A 14,753-nucleotide genomic window follows, 5' to 3' on the forward strand; every position below is an offset into this window, starting at 1 on the left:
ATCAAAGTTTAGAGTTAAGGATCTGAGCACTTTCTCTACTACCATTTCATCAGTGTCAGTCTCTCCACAATTTTGCATTTGATGAACAAGTGCAAGAAGTTTTGAGAAGAAATCACTTATTTTTTTATCCTCTTCCATCACCATAGACTCATATTGCCTCCTAAAGGCCTGCAATTTCACCTTCTTGACCTTGGTTCCACCATCATGGTAACCCTCAAGTATATCCCAAGCTTCTTTGGACTTAGTTGATTTTGAAATCTTTTCAAAATGTTGTGCATCACAATTCTGCTGGATATAGAATAAAGTCTTGCAGTCTTTTTTCTTGTTTTCTTTGTATGTGTTTCTCTGATTATTAGTTGGATTTGCTCCCAACTCATGTATCCATTCACCACTACCTCAAGACACTCTTGTGCTCCAAATAAGGACTTCATCACTGCACTCCATCTGTCCCAATTCTTTCCATCAAGAATCAGAATGTTTGTACCAAAACCTTGGGTATTCATCTTGAATCTTCAAGAAATCAATCTACACAGCTCACTTTGTGTTTCTCCACTTGATTCCTTCACAATTCACTCTTGTTCCTGTGATTGAACCAGGCTTTTGATGCCAATTGTTGGCGCAGCAGAAGCAAAGATTGGCTTGGTTCACCTACACAAGTTGTAGGCTTAGCAGGCTCAGCAGGCTTGGTTATGCAGGCACAGGCGCGCGCAAGATGCGGGCAAGCTCACAGGCACGCAGACTTGAGCTTGAGCACACTAGCAGTTTTTGCAAAAGCTGTCTTATGCAAGATGAACAACTTGTTTGATTAATTTTGGCTTATGAACTGATTATGAAACTTAGGGAAAATAGAGAATTTTATTCTTCCTTATTGGGCCACAAAAGATTGATTACAAATGAATGCACTAATTGCATTTATAGGGAAGCTTGTGTAACAAGCAAGCTTAACCCAAAGCCTAACCAATTCCCTAACTAACCTAGTTAGTTACTAACAAACTTTTTAACTAACAAGTTGGTTGTAACTAACTCTTATTCAAACATCTAACAAACTAACATTCAAGATGAATTATCAAATCTTAACAGTTTAGTGGTCGATATGGTAGAAAATCTTGTTTTTCTTTTTCAGATTGATGTTTTGATCCTATAGTTTATTTCCAAAGCATACAATAACTTGCTTTGAGTTGTAAGAGATTGAATATCCCTTGTACTCCTATCTACTCGTTATGGAATTTCAGGTGTCAAAGTGTGGATTTCATATAAAAAAAAAAAAAAGGGACTTGCTATATCCAAAACGTACGAAATTTAGTAAATATCGTAATAATATATCTTGCTTATAAAAAAAATGTAATCCTATTACAAGTGCTTGTAATAATAATTATTATTACTGTTGAAAAAGCACAAAATCATCTTTGATATCCCTGCTTGAAAGGGCAATAACATTGTCTCTCGATCAATATACCATCCAATCACCGCTTATATATTGTTTGATGCCTTTGAGTGCAAGCAGTAGTAGAAGGACATGACATTATACATTTTGTATTTTATGGCTTCCAATAACTTTAAAGTTGAAGACTATTTGTAAATTTATAATGAGCTAGAAGTAGAGAAAAAGAATTTAAAAATTGTTAGTGTTAGGTCACGAGGAGCAGACAAGGATCATCAATATTGGACTTAAAAATAATCATACAAGTAAATTGGACATCACAATTTTACTCAAAATTTTAAGATATTAAGTTTATAGGTCCATTCATTTATAAAGTATTCGATCTCCACTTTCCTAAACAATGTATCACAACAATTAATTAAGTTATAAAAGAAAAGTTTATAAGATGATTTATATCGGATAAAAATAACATATAAGTAAATTACACATTGTATTTTTACTCAAAATATTAAATTTATAGATTATTTCATTTTTAGTATACGCTCAATCGTACCTTTTTAAAATAATATACAAGTTCTAATTTCACATTTACTACACAATAAACATTTTTGGTATGAAAAAAGCTAGGTATATCCATGATCAACCATGTACATGTTGTACGTAAATTTCTTTGAATAAAACGACAAACACACATTGTGAAATATAAAGATGGTGGTAGGGGACGGCTAACCCAATACATTCATTAAGAAATGCATAGTTCAATCCTTATCAACTTATTGCCGACATTTTTGAGGACTTTCACAATTTGATTTGTAGCAATATTCAATATTTTTATTTAGTCTTTAATTCTTGTAAGACATTTTTTAAGTTTGTATTTTTTTGGTAATTAGGAGAAAAGAATTTCGATGATTTAAAGTTCGATTACAAGGTAAATAAAATTAAGTCAAAATACCACTAGGCTACTTGACAAAAAAATTAAGTCAAAATTCATTTTGTTGGGAATTAAATGACGTTAACTTATTTATTAAGTATAATGTTTGCAACTAAAATAGTCATGTTTCATACAAATAAACTTAACTCATATTATTAATCAAATTATTCTCAAGAAAGAATTGAATAAAAAATGATGCACCTAGTTCAGGAATTAGCCGCCTTAGCTAACAAATGAGGTTTTTTCCGATATATGCTCAAATATGTCAAAATAAACTATTAGAATTTGAGAGGCCTATACTCAACCACAAAAGTTAGCTTGAGAGTTGAGGTTTGCACTACACTTATAAAAGCTATCTTTATCATATACAAATGGATCTAGGATAGGCTCTAATACCATATTAGAATTTGAGAGGCCTATACTCAACCACAAAAGCTAGCTTGAGAGTTGAGGTTTGCACTACACTTATAAAGGCTATCTTTATCATATCTCTAGCCAATGTGGGACTTCTAACATAAACTACAGCAAACATGGTTTTGATAAACTCCCTATATTTTGGGGAGGGGGTGTAATAAGAAGTTGTCAGAAAAAGAACCTCCCAACTTTATGTATCTAATCCAAAGCCCAATAAACTTACTTTTGAAGAGGCCCATCATTAACAAAAATAAAAAACATTTTAAAAAATAATTTGTTTTTTCTCAATAAGAAAAAATAAACAAAAAAAAGAAAAGCAACTCAGTCACAGTCAGCATCTACATCATCAAGCTGGAGTCACACGCAGCAGTGAACTACTCAACTTCCCGGAAAACGATTTACGGCCGCCATAGCCACCGCTGCAGAACAAAATTGCGTCGTAGCAGATCTCGAGTAACACTCACTTCAACTGAATCAAATTGGATATGTGACAAGGTTTGTGCTTTTTAATTGAGTTTTTTTGCCCCCATTTCTCACTTTATTAATTTTATCAATTTTAACTTAACCTATTATAATATGATGAAGTATTTAAGTATAAATTGCATTTTTTTTTAAATATTTAAGTAACAAATTCTGAGTTTTGTCATGAGATAAGTAAAGTCTAGCAAAAAATTGTTTCAAACTCGGGTTCTCCGGAACGATTTATCCTAGGGGGCTCAGTAAATACTTGAGCCCAATGTATTGGTTTTTCTTTTCAAATTTAGATAGATGTGTTATTGTTGCATAGGTTGAAAATTTATATTTTTCATAGATGGGAAGGAGGGGTAGTTTGGGGAGGAGGGTGCTTCTTATCTCTATAAGATGTTGCTTGCTGTTGTTGACCATTAAGAGTCCTCGGCCTCCCCGGCTTGACACTATGTTTATAAGTGGGGGTAGTCTGCATCTTATAAGCCAGTTTTGTAATGTTGAGTTAAGCTCGAATCAAAATTCCAATATAGTATTACGGTCTATCCAAAATTCGTTGGGCCACTTGCTATCAAACTATCTCTATGGGGCCACTCGGGTCATTTTATAAGTGGGTGTAGAAGACTGAGTTAGGCCTGACCCAAAATTCTAATACTTGCTTTCCAATTCTAGGGATGAATTACATCTCGATGGGTTCTTGGTATCTCATTAGTTATTGGCAAGACCTATATTGAATTAAGATATGGATTGAAAAAAGTGTACAAAGAGAACTCTTCTCACCTTCTGAGCTGATTTTGTAAGGATGAGTTTGACCTGATATAAAAACCTATTAGTCATTAAAAGAAAAGCTCAATCACAGATATAAACTTGCAGAACTTCAAGGGTCTGAATTTCTCTGCAAAAGGCCTTTATTAGGTCATGGTTCAATTTCTTTAAACCGGGATGAAACTGTGGTCGAAAAGCTTAAATAACCGAATATTAGATTTTTCCGGTTCATGGTTCAACCGGTTGAACCATTCGGTTTTGTATAAATAGTTTTAAAGCATTGATTTGTATACTTCATAGCCAACCACCTTAGCTATCTCAGTCTTGCTAGTCAATCCTAACTAACTACTTAATGTGTTGTGTGTTAAAATATATCTGTTAGCTATCCCATTCTAGACTTGCTTTGTCTCTTTGGTCATCAAGTAATCTGATACTTTATTTCGTGCATACGAAAGAAAGAAAGTGTAGTTCTGAGTATTATATTCTCTATTCTTTATTTTGCATACTTGTGCATTGAAAGTGCTTCTATAAGCCTGTTAATTCATGTTTCAGTCGGATATCACTTTTTAGCTGATATATTTCTCATTGCTCTTCTTTCAGGTTTAAATATCTGTAATCCAACTTTTCTGTTAATACGGACACCAGAATGTCAGAAGGAGCCAGTCTTGTGCTAGAATCATCTGAAAATGGCACAGATTTGTCTCAGGATGACATTGGCACTGTTGAGGAAACACCAGAGGAAACAATCTTGTCAAGACAAACTTCTGTTAACCTTGTTCCTTTTATTGGTCAGAGATTTGTCTCTCAAGAAGCTGCTTATGAGTTTTATTGCAGTTTTGCTAAACAATTTGGCTTTTCTATTAGACGACACCGCACCCGAGGGAAAGATGGGGTTGGCCGAGGAGTTACAAGGAGGGATTTTACTTGCCATCGCGGCGGATTTCCCCAGAATAAACCTTCTGAAGATGGGGGAGGGGGGAAGGCGCAAAGGAACCGTAAATCATCTCGCTGTGGTTGCCAAGCATACATGCGGATAGTGAAAAGGGTAGATTTTGATGTTCCTGAATGGCGTGTTACTGGTTTTAGAAATATCCACAATCACGAGTTGTTAAAATCCAATGAGGTGCATCTTCTTCCATCACACTGTCCGATATCTCCTGATGATAAGAGCCGCATATGCATATTTGCTAAAGCTGGAATGTCAGTCAGGCAAATGCTAAGATTAATGGAGCTAGAGAAAGGCATCAAACTTGGTTGTCTTCCTTTTACAGAGATAGATGTGAGAAACTTGTTGCAATCTTTCAGAAATGTGGATAAAGATAATGATGCTATTGATCTGATTGCTATGTGTAAGAGATTAAAGGATGAAAATCACAACTTCAAGTATGAATTCAAGATAGATAGTAATAACAGGCTTGAGTACATCGCATGGTCCTACGGCTCATCAATTCAATCATACGAGGTATTTGGTGATGCTGTGGTTTTTGATACAACGTACCGAGTAGAAGCTTATGATATGCTGTTGGGAATTTGGCTTGGAGTGGACAATAATGGAATGCTATGTTGCTTTAGTTGTGCACTTCTACGTGATGAAAATATGCTGTCTTTTTCATGGGCCTTAAAGGTATGATAATAACTGTATGATGTTGCAACTTCAACTTGACCATCTTTACTTCTTGTTTGCTTGCTATTTGGTGTAGGCTTTGAATTGTTATGCCAAACCTGCCATAGTACTAGCTATTGATAGTTTTCTTCGATAAAATATGATGGTATTGTTCTTTTCATTTAGTTTCCTTTTTCAATAATAACATATAGATAATTAGGAGAAATTGTTCATGTGGTCCTTAAGTTATTTTATTGTATCAGATCATAACGTATATGCCGTTTACCTTTTCTACAATTCTCGTTAAAAAAATTCCTATCTAGCTGTTACGGGTCTGATATTGATTAAACGGCGTCGACGTTGCATCCTCATTTCACCTTCCTTATTTTTGGTTTTTCCACATATTATCTTCTTTCTTCCCCTGTCACCACACCAGGCTCCCAAAAGGGTTCTTCTCCTTTGATGTGACTACATGGAAGACTATAAAGTACACTTCACTGCATCATCTATCCCCCTTCGTTCCCACTCTCACTCAATTCACTCGTCAATTTTTTGTGTTTGCAGGCCATGGTTCCCTTTCAGGCATTGCAAGCCTTTGCTAATTAGTTATCTGTTTGCCAAATTTTTTTTTGCAACTTTAATTCAAAAGGACTTTTATAACTTTAGGAACAGCAAAGTTTTGATCTTAAATAATGGACTTTTGCTGGTTTTAGACTTGTATTGAGACAGTTGGTCACAATTTTACACTCGATAATACAGCTTTTGATGAAATTGATCACACAAGCTGTGATGGGTTGTGGTTTCCAGGACGAATGGCGCCATATTTCTAGGGATTCAATTATAGCTTTCTAGACAAACTATTGTAGCTTTTCATCTTCCGTTTGATTTCTAGGGTTTCATTTTTTTTGGAGAAGGTGAAATGGGGAAGCCATGTCGACGCCGTTTAATCCACATCAGACTTGTAACTGTCACATAGATGTTTTTGAAACAGAAGAGGTAAAACAGGCCAATGGCGTGCACATTATGAGAGTTAAGGATCAACTCTGGAAAAAAAAAATTAAGGACTAATCTGCTACAATAAAATAACCTAAAGAAGCACAGGTGCAATTTTGCCTAATAAATATTTGGGTTTTAAGAAAAAAGTATTTAATGCTATACTAGGATTGTCTAAGTAATTAATGCGTGTATTTTACTATTAAAAGTTTCTATGTTTAATAATTCCTTAACATCAGTAAAACCCTAAATACCAAAACCACAAAAATTTCTGTATTCTTTGTTTATTTGAAAAATGTGATCCTTTGCTCCTTAAACGTGTGATTTCTTAAAAATGTCTTGGTTCGTGAGGAAAGGACTTGAGTAATCGGAGCATGGGATCGTGAATCTGACTGAAAGAATAATCTCTTGTCTATTGAATCTAAGCATTCCCTAGGAAGCAAAAATATGTGTCTAATTTTTTTTCTTAATATGAAATCAGTAGACTGATGTTTTTGCACCAGTATTTGTACAGAAGAGGAGTGCTAGCAAAACATTCTTTAACAAACACACTCTAACACACTCTCTTCTATTGGTTAAAATTTATATGGGTCCCATAAAAGTTATATGGGTCCACATTTTTTTATGGGACCCATGTGAATTTCAACCAATAAAAGAGAGTGTGTTGGAGTGTGTTTGTTAAAGAGTGTGTTGGAGTGTGTTGCTAGCATTATTCTTGTTGAGAAAATTTTTCTTCATATGATGTTTATGTTTACGAGGTCTGATTGATTTGACATTTCATCTTATTGACATTATGCAGGCTTTCTTGGGCTTCATGAAAGGAAAAGCTCCACAAACAATACTGACGGATCACAACACGTGGCTGAAAGACGCTATTGCTGTTGAAATGCCTGAAAGTAAACACGCGTTTTGTATATGGCATATTCTTTCCAAGTTCTCTGACTGGTTTTCTATACTTCTTGGATCACAATATGACTTGTGGAAAGCTGAGTTCCATCGGCTCTACAATTTGGAAATGGTGGATGATTTCGAAGAAGGCTGGAGGCTAATGGTCAATAAATATGGACTCCATGCAAATAAACATATTATTAGCCTATACTCATTAAGGACATTTTGGGCTTTACCATTCTTGAGACGATACTTCTTTGCAGGATTAACCAGTACATGTCAGACCGAGTCCATTAATGTTTTCATTCAACGGTTCTTGAGTGCACAATCTCAACCAGATCGCTTTTTAGAGCAAGTCTGTGATATATAATATCTTTCATTTAGTTCTGTTTATGGGTATGCTATTTCGATATTTTAACTGTCGTTTATTTCAGGTGGCTGATATTGTTGATTTTAATGACCGAGCCGGACCAAAGCAAAAGATGCAAAGGAAAATGCAGAAAGTGTGCCTCAAAACAGGTTCACCTATAGAATCCCATGCTGCCACTATACTTACTCCTTATGCCTTGAGCAAACTTCAAGAAGAGCTAGTTTCGGCACCACAATATGCATCATTTCTGGTTGATGAAGGTGTTTTCCAGGTCAGACACCACTCTCAGACTGATGGAGGTTGCAAAGTGCTTTGGCTTCCTTGTCAAGAGCACATCAGCTGCACCTGCCATCTGTTTGAGTTTTCAGGCATCTTATGTAAACATGTCCTACGAGTCATGTCAACTAATAACTGTTTTCACATCCCGGATCAATATTTACCAGTCCGTTGGCGAAGCATTGGTTCGTCTTCTCTTAACCATTTTCAGGGTACAACTAGCAGGGATCAGCCTGAAAGGATACAATTTTTGGAATCATTGGTTTCAACACTTCTAATGGAATCCGTTGAAACTGATGAACGCCTTGATGTTGCTTGTGACCAAGTTTCCATGGTGCTATCACGTATCAAAACTCTTCCCCGATCATCACACGGGGTAAATGACATTACATTTAATTATGCATCAGATTCATTGATACCGCCAGAGGTAGAAGATACTGACGAAATGATTCATGGTTTTACAATTGCAAATACTCATGATTCTATGGCTTTAGGCAAGTTAAAGGATAGAAGGGCAAGAGACGGAGTTGATCTCAGTAGAAAATGTAGGCAGTTCTCAGCACCATTATGTGGACAATATGGACATGATGAATCTGATTGCTCAATAATGGCAGATGATAATATAAATGAAGATGCATTAGGGTATATGCAGTAAGTCGGTAGAAGTAACTAGGTGTACAAAGTAAATGCATTTTTTCAGGGGTTTCATAAATGCATTTTTATTGTAATGTTTATTTTCTTACCTCCATTTGTTTTCTCCAATTCAGTGATACACAAATTGTCTAACACTCTTGTGAAAATATTTCAATCCTATTTATATTAATTTTGTGGTCATTCAGAAGTCTTGTTTGGATAAGTTTATTTAGACGAGCTTATAGAAAAACATATTCCTAGAAGCTCAGATGTGAAGTTATTCTAGGTAAGTTAATATTCTGTTTTGATGAAAATTTGCGTCTGAAAGTTTTTACAATTACATTAGGTGACACAAGTACGATCGGGAAGGGGCTGAAACCACTTGATGCTAGAACTGACCCCCGAACCAGATTAAACTTGCGGTGAAAGTCAAAAAAAAAAAAAAAAACTATTTGAATAAGTTATAACATGAGCTCTTTTTGGAGCTTTTGTACAAAATTGAATTATCTAGACCACTTATAGAGTAGTTGTTAAAAGTATTTTAAGAATGGAAATACAATAACTGGGATTCCAGTGATAATTTCTATAATTTTTCTTTGAATTTAACTCTGACCTCTAAAATAGACCCTCATAGATACTAGTAATAATTCATTTTCTTCATTCAATAATTGATCAATTATATCATAATACTATATTCTAAGCTATTTTACAAAAAAATTGATGTGTACATATATACATATCGATCCTTGGGTAGGACTAAATATTACTCGATTTGTTGCAAATGAATACTGATTACTGCTATATGCCTATATATACATAGACGAAGTGTGTGAGTTTCACTGCTAAATTTAAAATAACCGATATAGAATTATATACACATTATTACATGTTACGAGTTATATAATACACAAGCATTTTCGGCGCCTTATTACAATATAGAATTATACATTTTGGACATTGCCATACCTATATAAGTTCATTCTGAAGAATCTTGATCTCCCAAAGAAGCTTTACTTAACCTACTAGGCAACAATTTGACATTGTTATTACTTGCAAATTTTCTTCTTCCATTTTTTCTTAGATGAGATCTCAATATAGCTCTCTTTGCTAGTTCTTTCCCCACATTGGATTTATTTGTGACATTTGTGTCAGAAATTTTTTCTGAAGAGATTCCTTGGTTAGAAGAAGAGGCTTTCTCTGAAGCCATGATTTTGGTTTTGGAACATATAAATGAAGAATAGAACCAATTAAATATGATTAAGAAAGAACAAAGATGTTAGGCTTTTTAAGATGGTTTCATAGACACTTTTCATGCATCACAAGCAAAGAGAATATGTGTTGGATAGCAAAGAAGTTAATGGGGTGCAAAAGGAATCACTCTTACTTGTAAAATATGAATTATTATATGCTGTCTTGTTAATTACTCGTGTAAAAATGGACGGTTGAAATATTCGTTTATTTTACTTACATGTATCTAGGGGTGGCAAAGTGGGCATGCCCGCCCCGTTTAGGCCCGCCCCGTTTAAGCCCGTCCAAAAGCGAGGCGGGGTGAGGCGGGGCAACTTAGGTGTCCGGGTTCAACTACTCAAACCCGCCCGTTTATTGGCGAGTTGGCGGGCTGGCCCGCCAAATACTTTTATTTTTATTTTTATTAGTTTGAATTATAACTTCACAATTTTTACCTCCTAGTTGATATTAAAAAAAAAAAAACTAGCAGATTGCATTGAGAGAAGATTGTGAAGTTAAACAGGTTGAATTATATTCTTATAAAAAAAAAAAACAGGTTGAATTATAACTTCACAATTCCTTAAAATTCTTTGAAGGTGTGAAAACACAAGAAGGGGGGGGGGGGGGGGGGGGGGGGGGGGGTTGAATTGTGTTTTAACCAAGTTAAAACTTTTTCAAAGTTCTTAACTTAACTAAGTTAGCAGCGGATAAACAATACAAATAATAACAAGATCAGAGAGAGAGAAAAACACACAACCAATTTATACTGGTTCCTCTCACAAAACGAGAGTAGTCAAGTGCCCTTGCACTTCCAAGGGATTTCACTATAATCACACAAGATTACAATTACTCAAGCACACAAGCAAGAGACTTCACCACAATGCTCAAGCACACAAGCAAGAGACTTCTCAAACAAACAAAGTAAATAAGTTCGTTGAATAAAATACAACTGCTCTTAAGAGAACCTTAAAGATCAAATACAGTGAGTACAAAGTATTTGGACTAAGAGTGAAAAACACTTGTTCAGAGGTTCAGAGCTTGTATTCGTAAGTATGAAAATGTTCGAGCGCGTGTTGTAATTGTTGATTTTTGATAATCTCTTGCAAACTGATTCTTCTAGTATATATAGGACTAAGAAAGAGTCGTTGCAAAGATGACCGTTGTTGAAGATAACCTTTTGTCTTCAAGCAACTTGTCTTGATGCAGTTTGGTCGTTTCCAAAACAGAGTAAGAGTTTCAGTAACTTTGACCATGTGCAGAGAAGACTTTCCTTATTCAGCTAAGGAGTCAGATAAGTCACGTTCTCCCTTGTGGACAGACAAAAATGTAAGTAGCTGTTCTGATCATGGTTGAGAGGTCCTTTTCTTCATTGGTAAAGGAGTTGACCTTCAAATACGAATCTTCACACAATCCAAGATATACATCAGAGTTTGATTCACTTCAGACTTTAGCAAGTTCTGATGTCTTCATCCTCTGATGCATGTAACTTCTGAAGATTCTTATCTTCTGAGTTCTTGCGAACTTCTGAGAACTTAACTTCTGAGCTTTCTTCAGAGCTTGTCTGAAACTGAGTTCTGCACACTTAAAATAAATTTTTAGTATTTCCAATTGTATATTAATATTTTGTTATCGTCAAAACCTTAATAGATTTAGGGGCAAACATTTTTAAATAAATTTTGTTCCAACATTCTTACCTCCTATTTTTAAACTAACAGAAAATATGGATAATTAAGAGTTGAGAGAAGATTGCAGCAGAGAATAGGGATAATTAAACTAATAGAAACATTAATTAAGTTAATAAGTAATTTCTTACAATTACTCTTAATTAAACTAACACTTACAATTACTCTTAATTAAACTAACAGAAACATCAACTAAGTTAATAAGTAATTCATTACAATATAAAATAAAAGGATAAATACTAGCATAAAGGGAGCATGACGACGGATGAAATTAATGATTGAAACAAACAACCCTAATTTTGGCAAAAAAAGAAACGTGAAGTTTTATATGAGAGAAAAATATTACTGGATTGAAATTTTGGCTCCTCATTCCAAGCCCAATTTTCAATAAAAGTAAAAAAAATATAAAAAATTAAAAAGCACGGCTAACCCGCCCCGCCCCGTTTTTTAGGCAAGTTAGGCGGGGGCGGGCCACCTTAAAGTAGCGAGCCGAAAACCTCAGCCCGACCCGCCAAAATGGTGGGTCAAACGGGTCGGCCCGACGGGCCCGGCCCATTTTGCCACCCCTACATGTATCTGAGAAACTATTTATCCTAAGTTCGTAGAGGATTTTATTTGCGAATATCTGTGAGTAATTTTTTTTTAAGACAATTGTGTGTGATTATGTGAGTATTATTTTTTTTAATTACATTCTAGTAGTACGTATTTCTTTTAACTACGAATTGAACTTTAATTTACAACTCTATGAGAAACTAACCAATCCAAAACTCAACCTCAATTGGTTATATGATGTTGGAGAAAAATCATACATATACCAAAGATTTAGGACCAAAGGACAAACGAAATAGACCACTTAGAAAATAATACATTACTACAAGACATATGATTGACGTATTTTGGCATTTATTTATCTTTACCAAAATTTGTCAAACAAAAAAAAAAATTATCTTCACCAAATTAAATACATTTCAAAAAAAAATTGTTTACTACATTATAAATAACAAATAAAATTATAAAGTTTTGTGAAAACTTGGAAATCTATCAAGGATGTACAAGTATAAAATGTGTTCTTAACTCAAGTAAACACCTACTCAAACACTTGTGGTTATATCTCTCTTTATATGTAGTTTTATTTTATATTAAAGGGTAAATACCCTCAAATTATGAATGAGTAGATTAGAAAAAATCATATTTTTATTACTAGAGAATTTTTTTTAACAATTATCAATAACCCGAGAACGAATACAAATTTTACAAAATTCACTGTTGGATAGAAAGTTTATATCTTATAGATCATCCATATAAATTTTTTAAAAAAATTGAAAATCATTTGATGTGTTATTGAGACCTATCAAAATTAACGGTATGTAATAAAATTCATAAACCGTTAATTTTGATGAGTCTCAATAACATATCAAATGATTTTCAATTTTTTTAAAAATTTATATGGATGATCTATACGATATAAACTTTCTATCCAACGATGAATTTTATAAAATTCGTATTCGTTAGAGTTATTGACAACTGGTGCACCATGCACCACTTGTTTTACTCTTTCATTTTAGCCAAAGCCTCTTTTAACATGTAGATGGGCTTTGCTTCAAAAAATAATATATGGGTTAAACAAGTAACATCCCAATACTCATCTCTTAAATAATCTCTTAAATGAGACTATCAATCGAAACAACCCTAGTTACCATTGTGTTGTCAACCGCCTACCTCCTCATCTTCTTCTACTTCTCCAAAATTTCTTTTTCACTTCTACCTTATATGTTGCTGCTATTTTTATTCCTACAAGCATATATCATTAAAACTTATGAGAAAATTAATAACATAATCATGAAATAGAGAATTTTGACTCTAAAATTACAGGATTAAATCTATGTTATAGTTCTAATCTTCACCTCCTTTGTTCTTATTAATTTCTTCTAATAAGACGATCTGCTATGACGAACATTGGAGTTGCGGAGAAGACAGATCTTCTATGACGACGACGATGTGGCTACTGTGCTAGGTTCAACTTTCTAATTTTTGCTTCTTTATGACTTATGAACGATGCTACCGTATGTTTTTTTTTAAAAAAAATATTAACAATAACAAAACGAGTTCTCGACAAAAAAAATAAAATTACAAAATGATGACGTTTTTGGTGAAGAAAAAAAAACACGTGTAATCAACAACATGGACGATTTTTCCGGTTCTCGCCGGTCCAACAACATGGACGATCCGCATGTCCGGTCCGATTTTTAAAACACTGGATTGGAGTAGTGATTACAGTGAAGGAGACATATATGGATTGTTAGATTAAGATCGGACAATCTAATTTTGAAATTCAAAATTTTTACATATAAATAATTAAAATTCAGCTTTAAAAATTAAATTGTCTAATTTTGATGGAATGATTCTCCTGTACTGACTAACTCCCAAATATGCACATAGAGAAAGACCTAATTAGAGTCATCACCAACTCTAATAAAATAAAAATGGTGAGCCTGCTCCACCTCTTAATAATTTGGGGTATTTATCCAACAACTAATATGAACATGTCACATAAATAGATTTACATGTGATACCTATAACTAACGTGTAACCAACTTTTATTTCATATAGATCTAGTTTTTTCTCATTAATTGTTAGATAATATATCTCAAATTATCAAGGAGTATATTAGAAAAAACCATTAAAAATATCCGCCCGATTGACATATATAATTGTCGAGGAGGGTTATATTGACTCCAAGAGTAACTTTAAAGAGTTACTTCACATCTCCACCCTTGATTTTGTTTAGATCTAATGGACTAAATTTAATTTTCAATAATAATCATAGACCTCATCTTCACTAATTATTCTTCACAACATTATGTTTCCCTCTTTGTCAAAATTAATACTTTCCTTTTCTTTTATTCTATCAATTAAGGAACAACATAGGTCTCTAGATCAAAATCGTCAGGAAGTAGAAGAGAAAGGTTCTTGACATATTCTTCTTTAGGGTTAGGTTTAGTATATATAAGATTACAATTAATCTTAAGGAATGACACTTGACATTCTTGATAATGTTTACATGTCCCTATATAAAATCATCAACAAATTCAATCAGTTAAAAAAATCAACAAATTCAACTTGTT

At 33.9% G+C, this 14,753-nt stretch overlaps 1 protein-coding gene across 1 annotated transcript; it reads left to right on the forward strand.

The window, feature by feature from the left end:
- The first annotated feature begins 3,015 nt into the window (after window positions 1-3,015).
- LOC123885023 (protein FAR1-RELATED SEQUENCE 11-like) lies at window positions 3,016-8,927 on the forward strand. Its single transcript, XM_045934250.1, has 4 exons — window positions 3,016-3,221; window positions 4,557-5,580; window positions 7,352-7,795; window positions 7,875-8,927. Exons 2-4 carry the CDS (start codon window positions 4,603-4,605, stop codon window positions 8,739-8,741), a joined length of 2,289 nt encoding a protein of 762 aa, XP_045790206.1. The 5' UTR covers window positions 3,016-3,221; window positions 4,557-4,602; the 3' UTR covers window positions 8,742-8,927.
- Window positions 8,928-14,753: the final 5,826 nt, after the last annotated feature.

Source organism: Trifolium pratense, linkage group LG5 (assembly GCF_020283565.1).
Source record: "Trifolium pratense cultivar HEN17-A07 linkage group LG5, ARS_RC_1.1, whole genome shotgun sequence".
NCBI classification, from domain to species: Eukaryota; Viridiplantae; Streptophyta; class Magnoliopsida; order Fabales; family Fabaceae; genus Trifolium; species Trifolium pratense.

What these genes read in the sequence shown, in the direction of transcription:
- LOC123885023 (XM_045934250.1), top strand. Translation starts at nt 4,603, where the DNA reads ATGTCAGAAGGAGCCAGTCTTGTGCTAGAATCATCTGAAAATGGCACA. An exon ending in CTTTTTCATGGGCCTTAAAG is followed by an intron (nt 5,581 to 7,351) that starts GTATGATAATAA and finishes GACATTATGCAG; the next exon opens with GCTTTCTTGGGCTTCATGAA. An exon ending in CAGATCGCTTTTTAGAGCAA is followed by an intron (nt 7,796 to 7,874) that starts GTCTGTGATATA and finishes CGTTTATTTCAG; the next exon opens with GTGGCTGATATTGTTGATTT.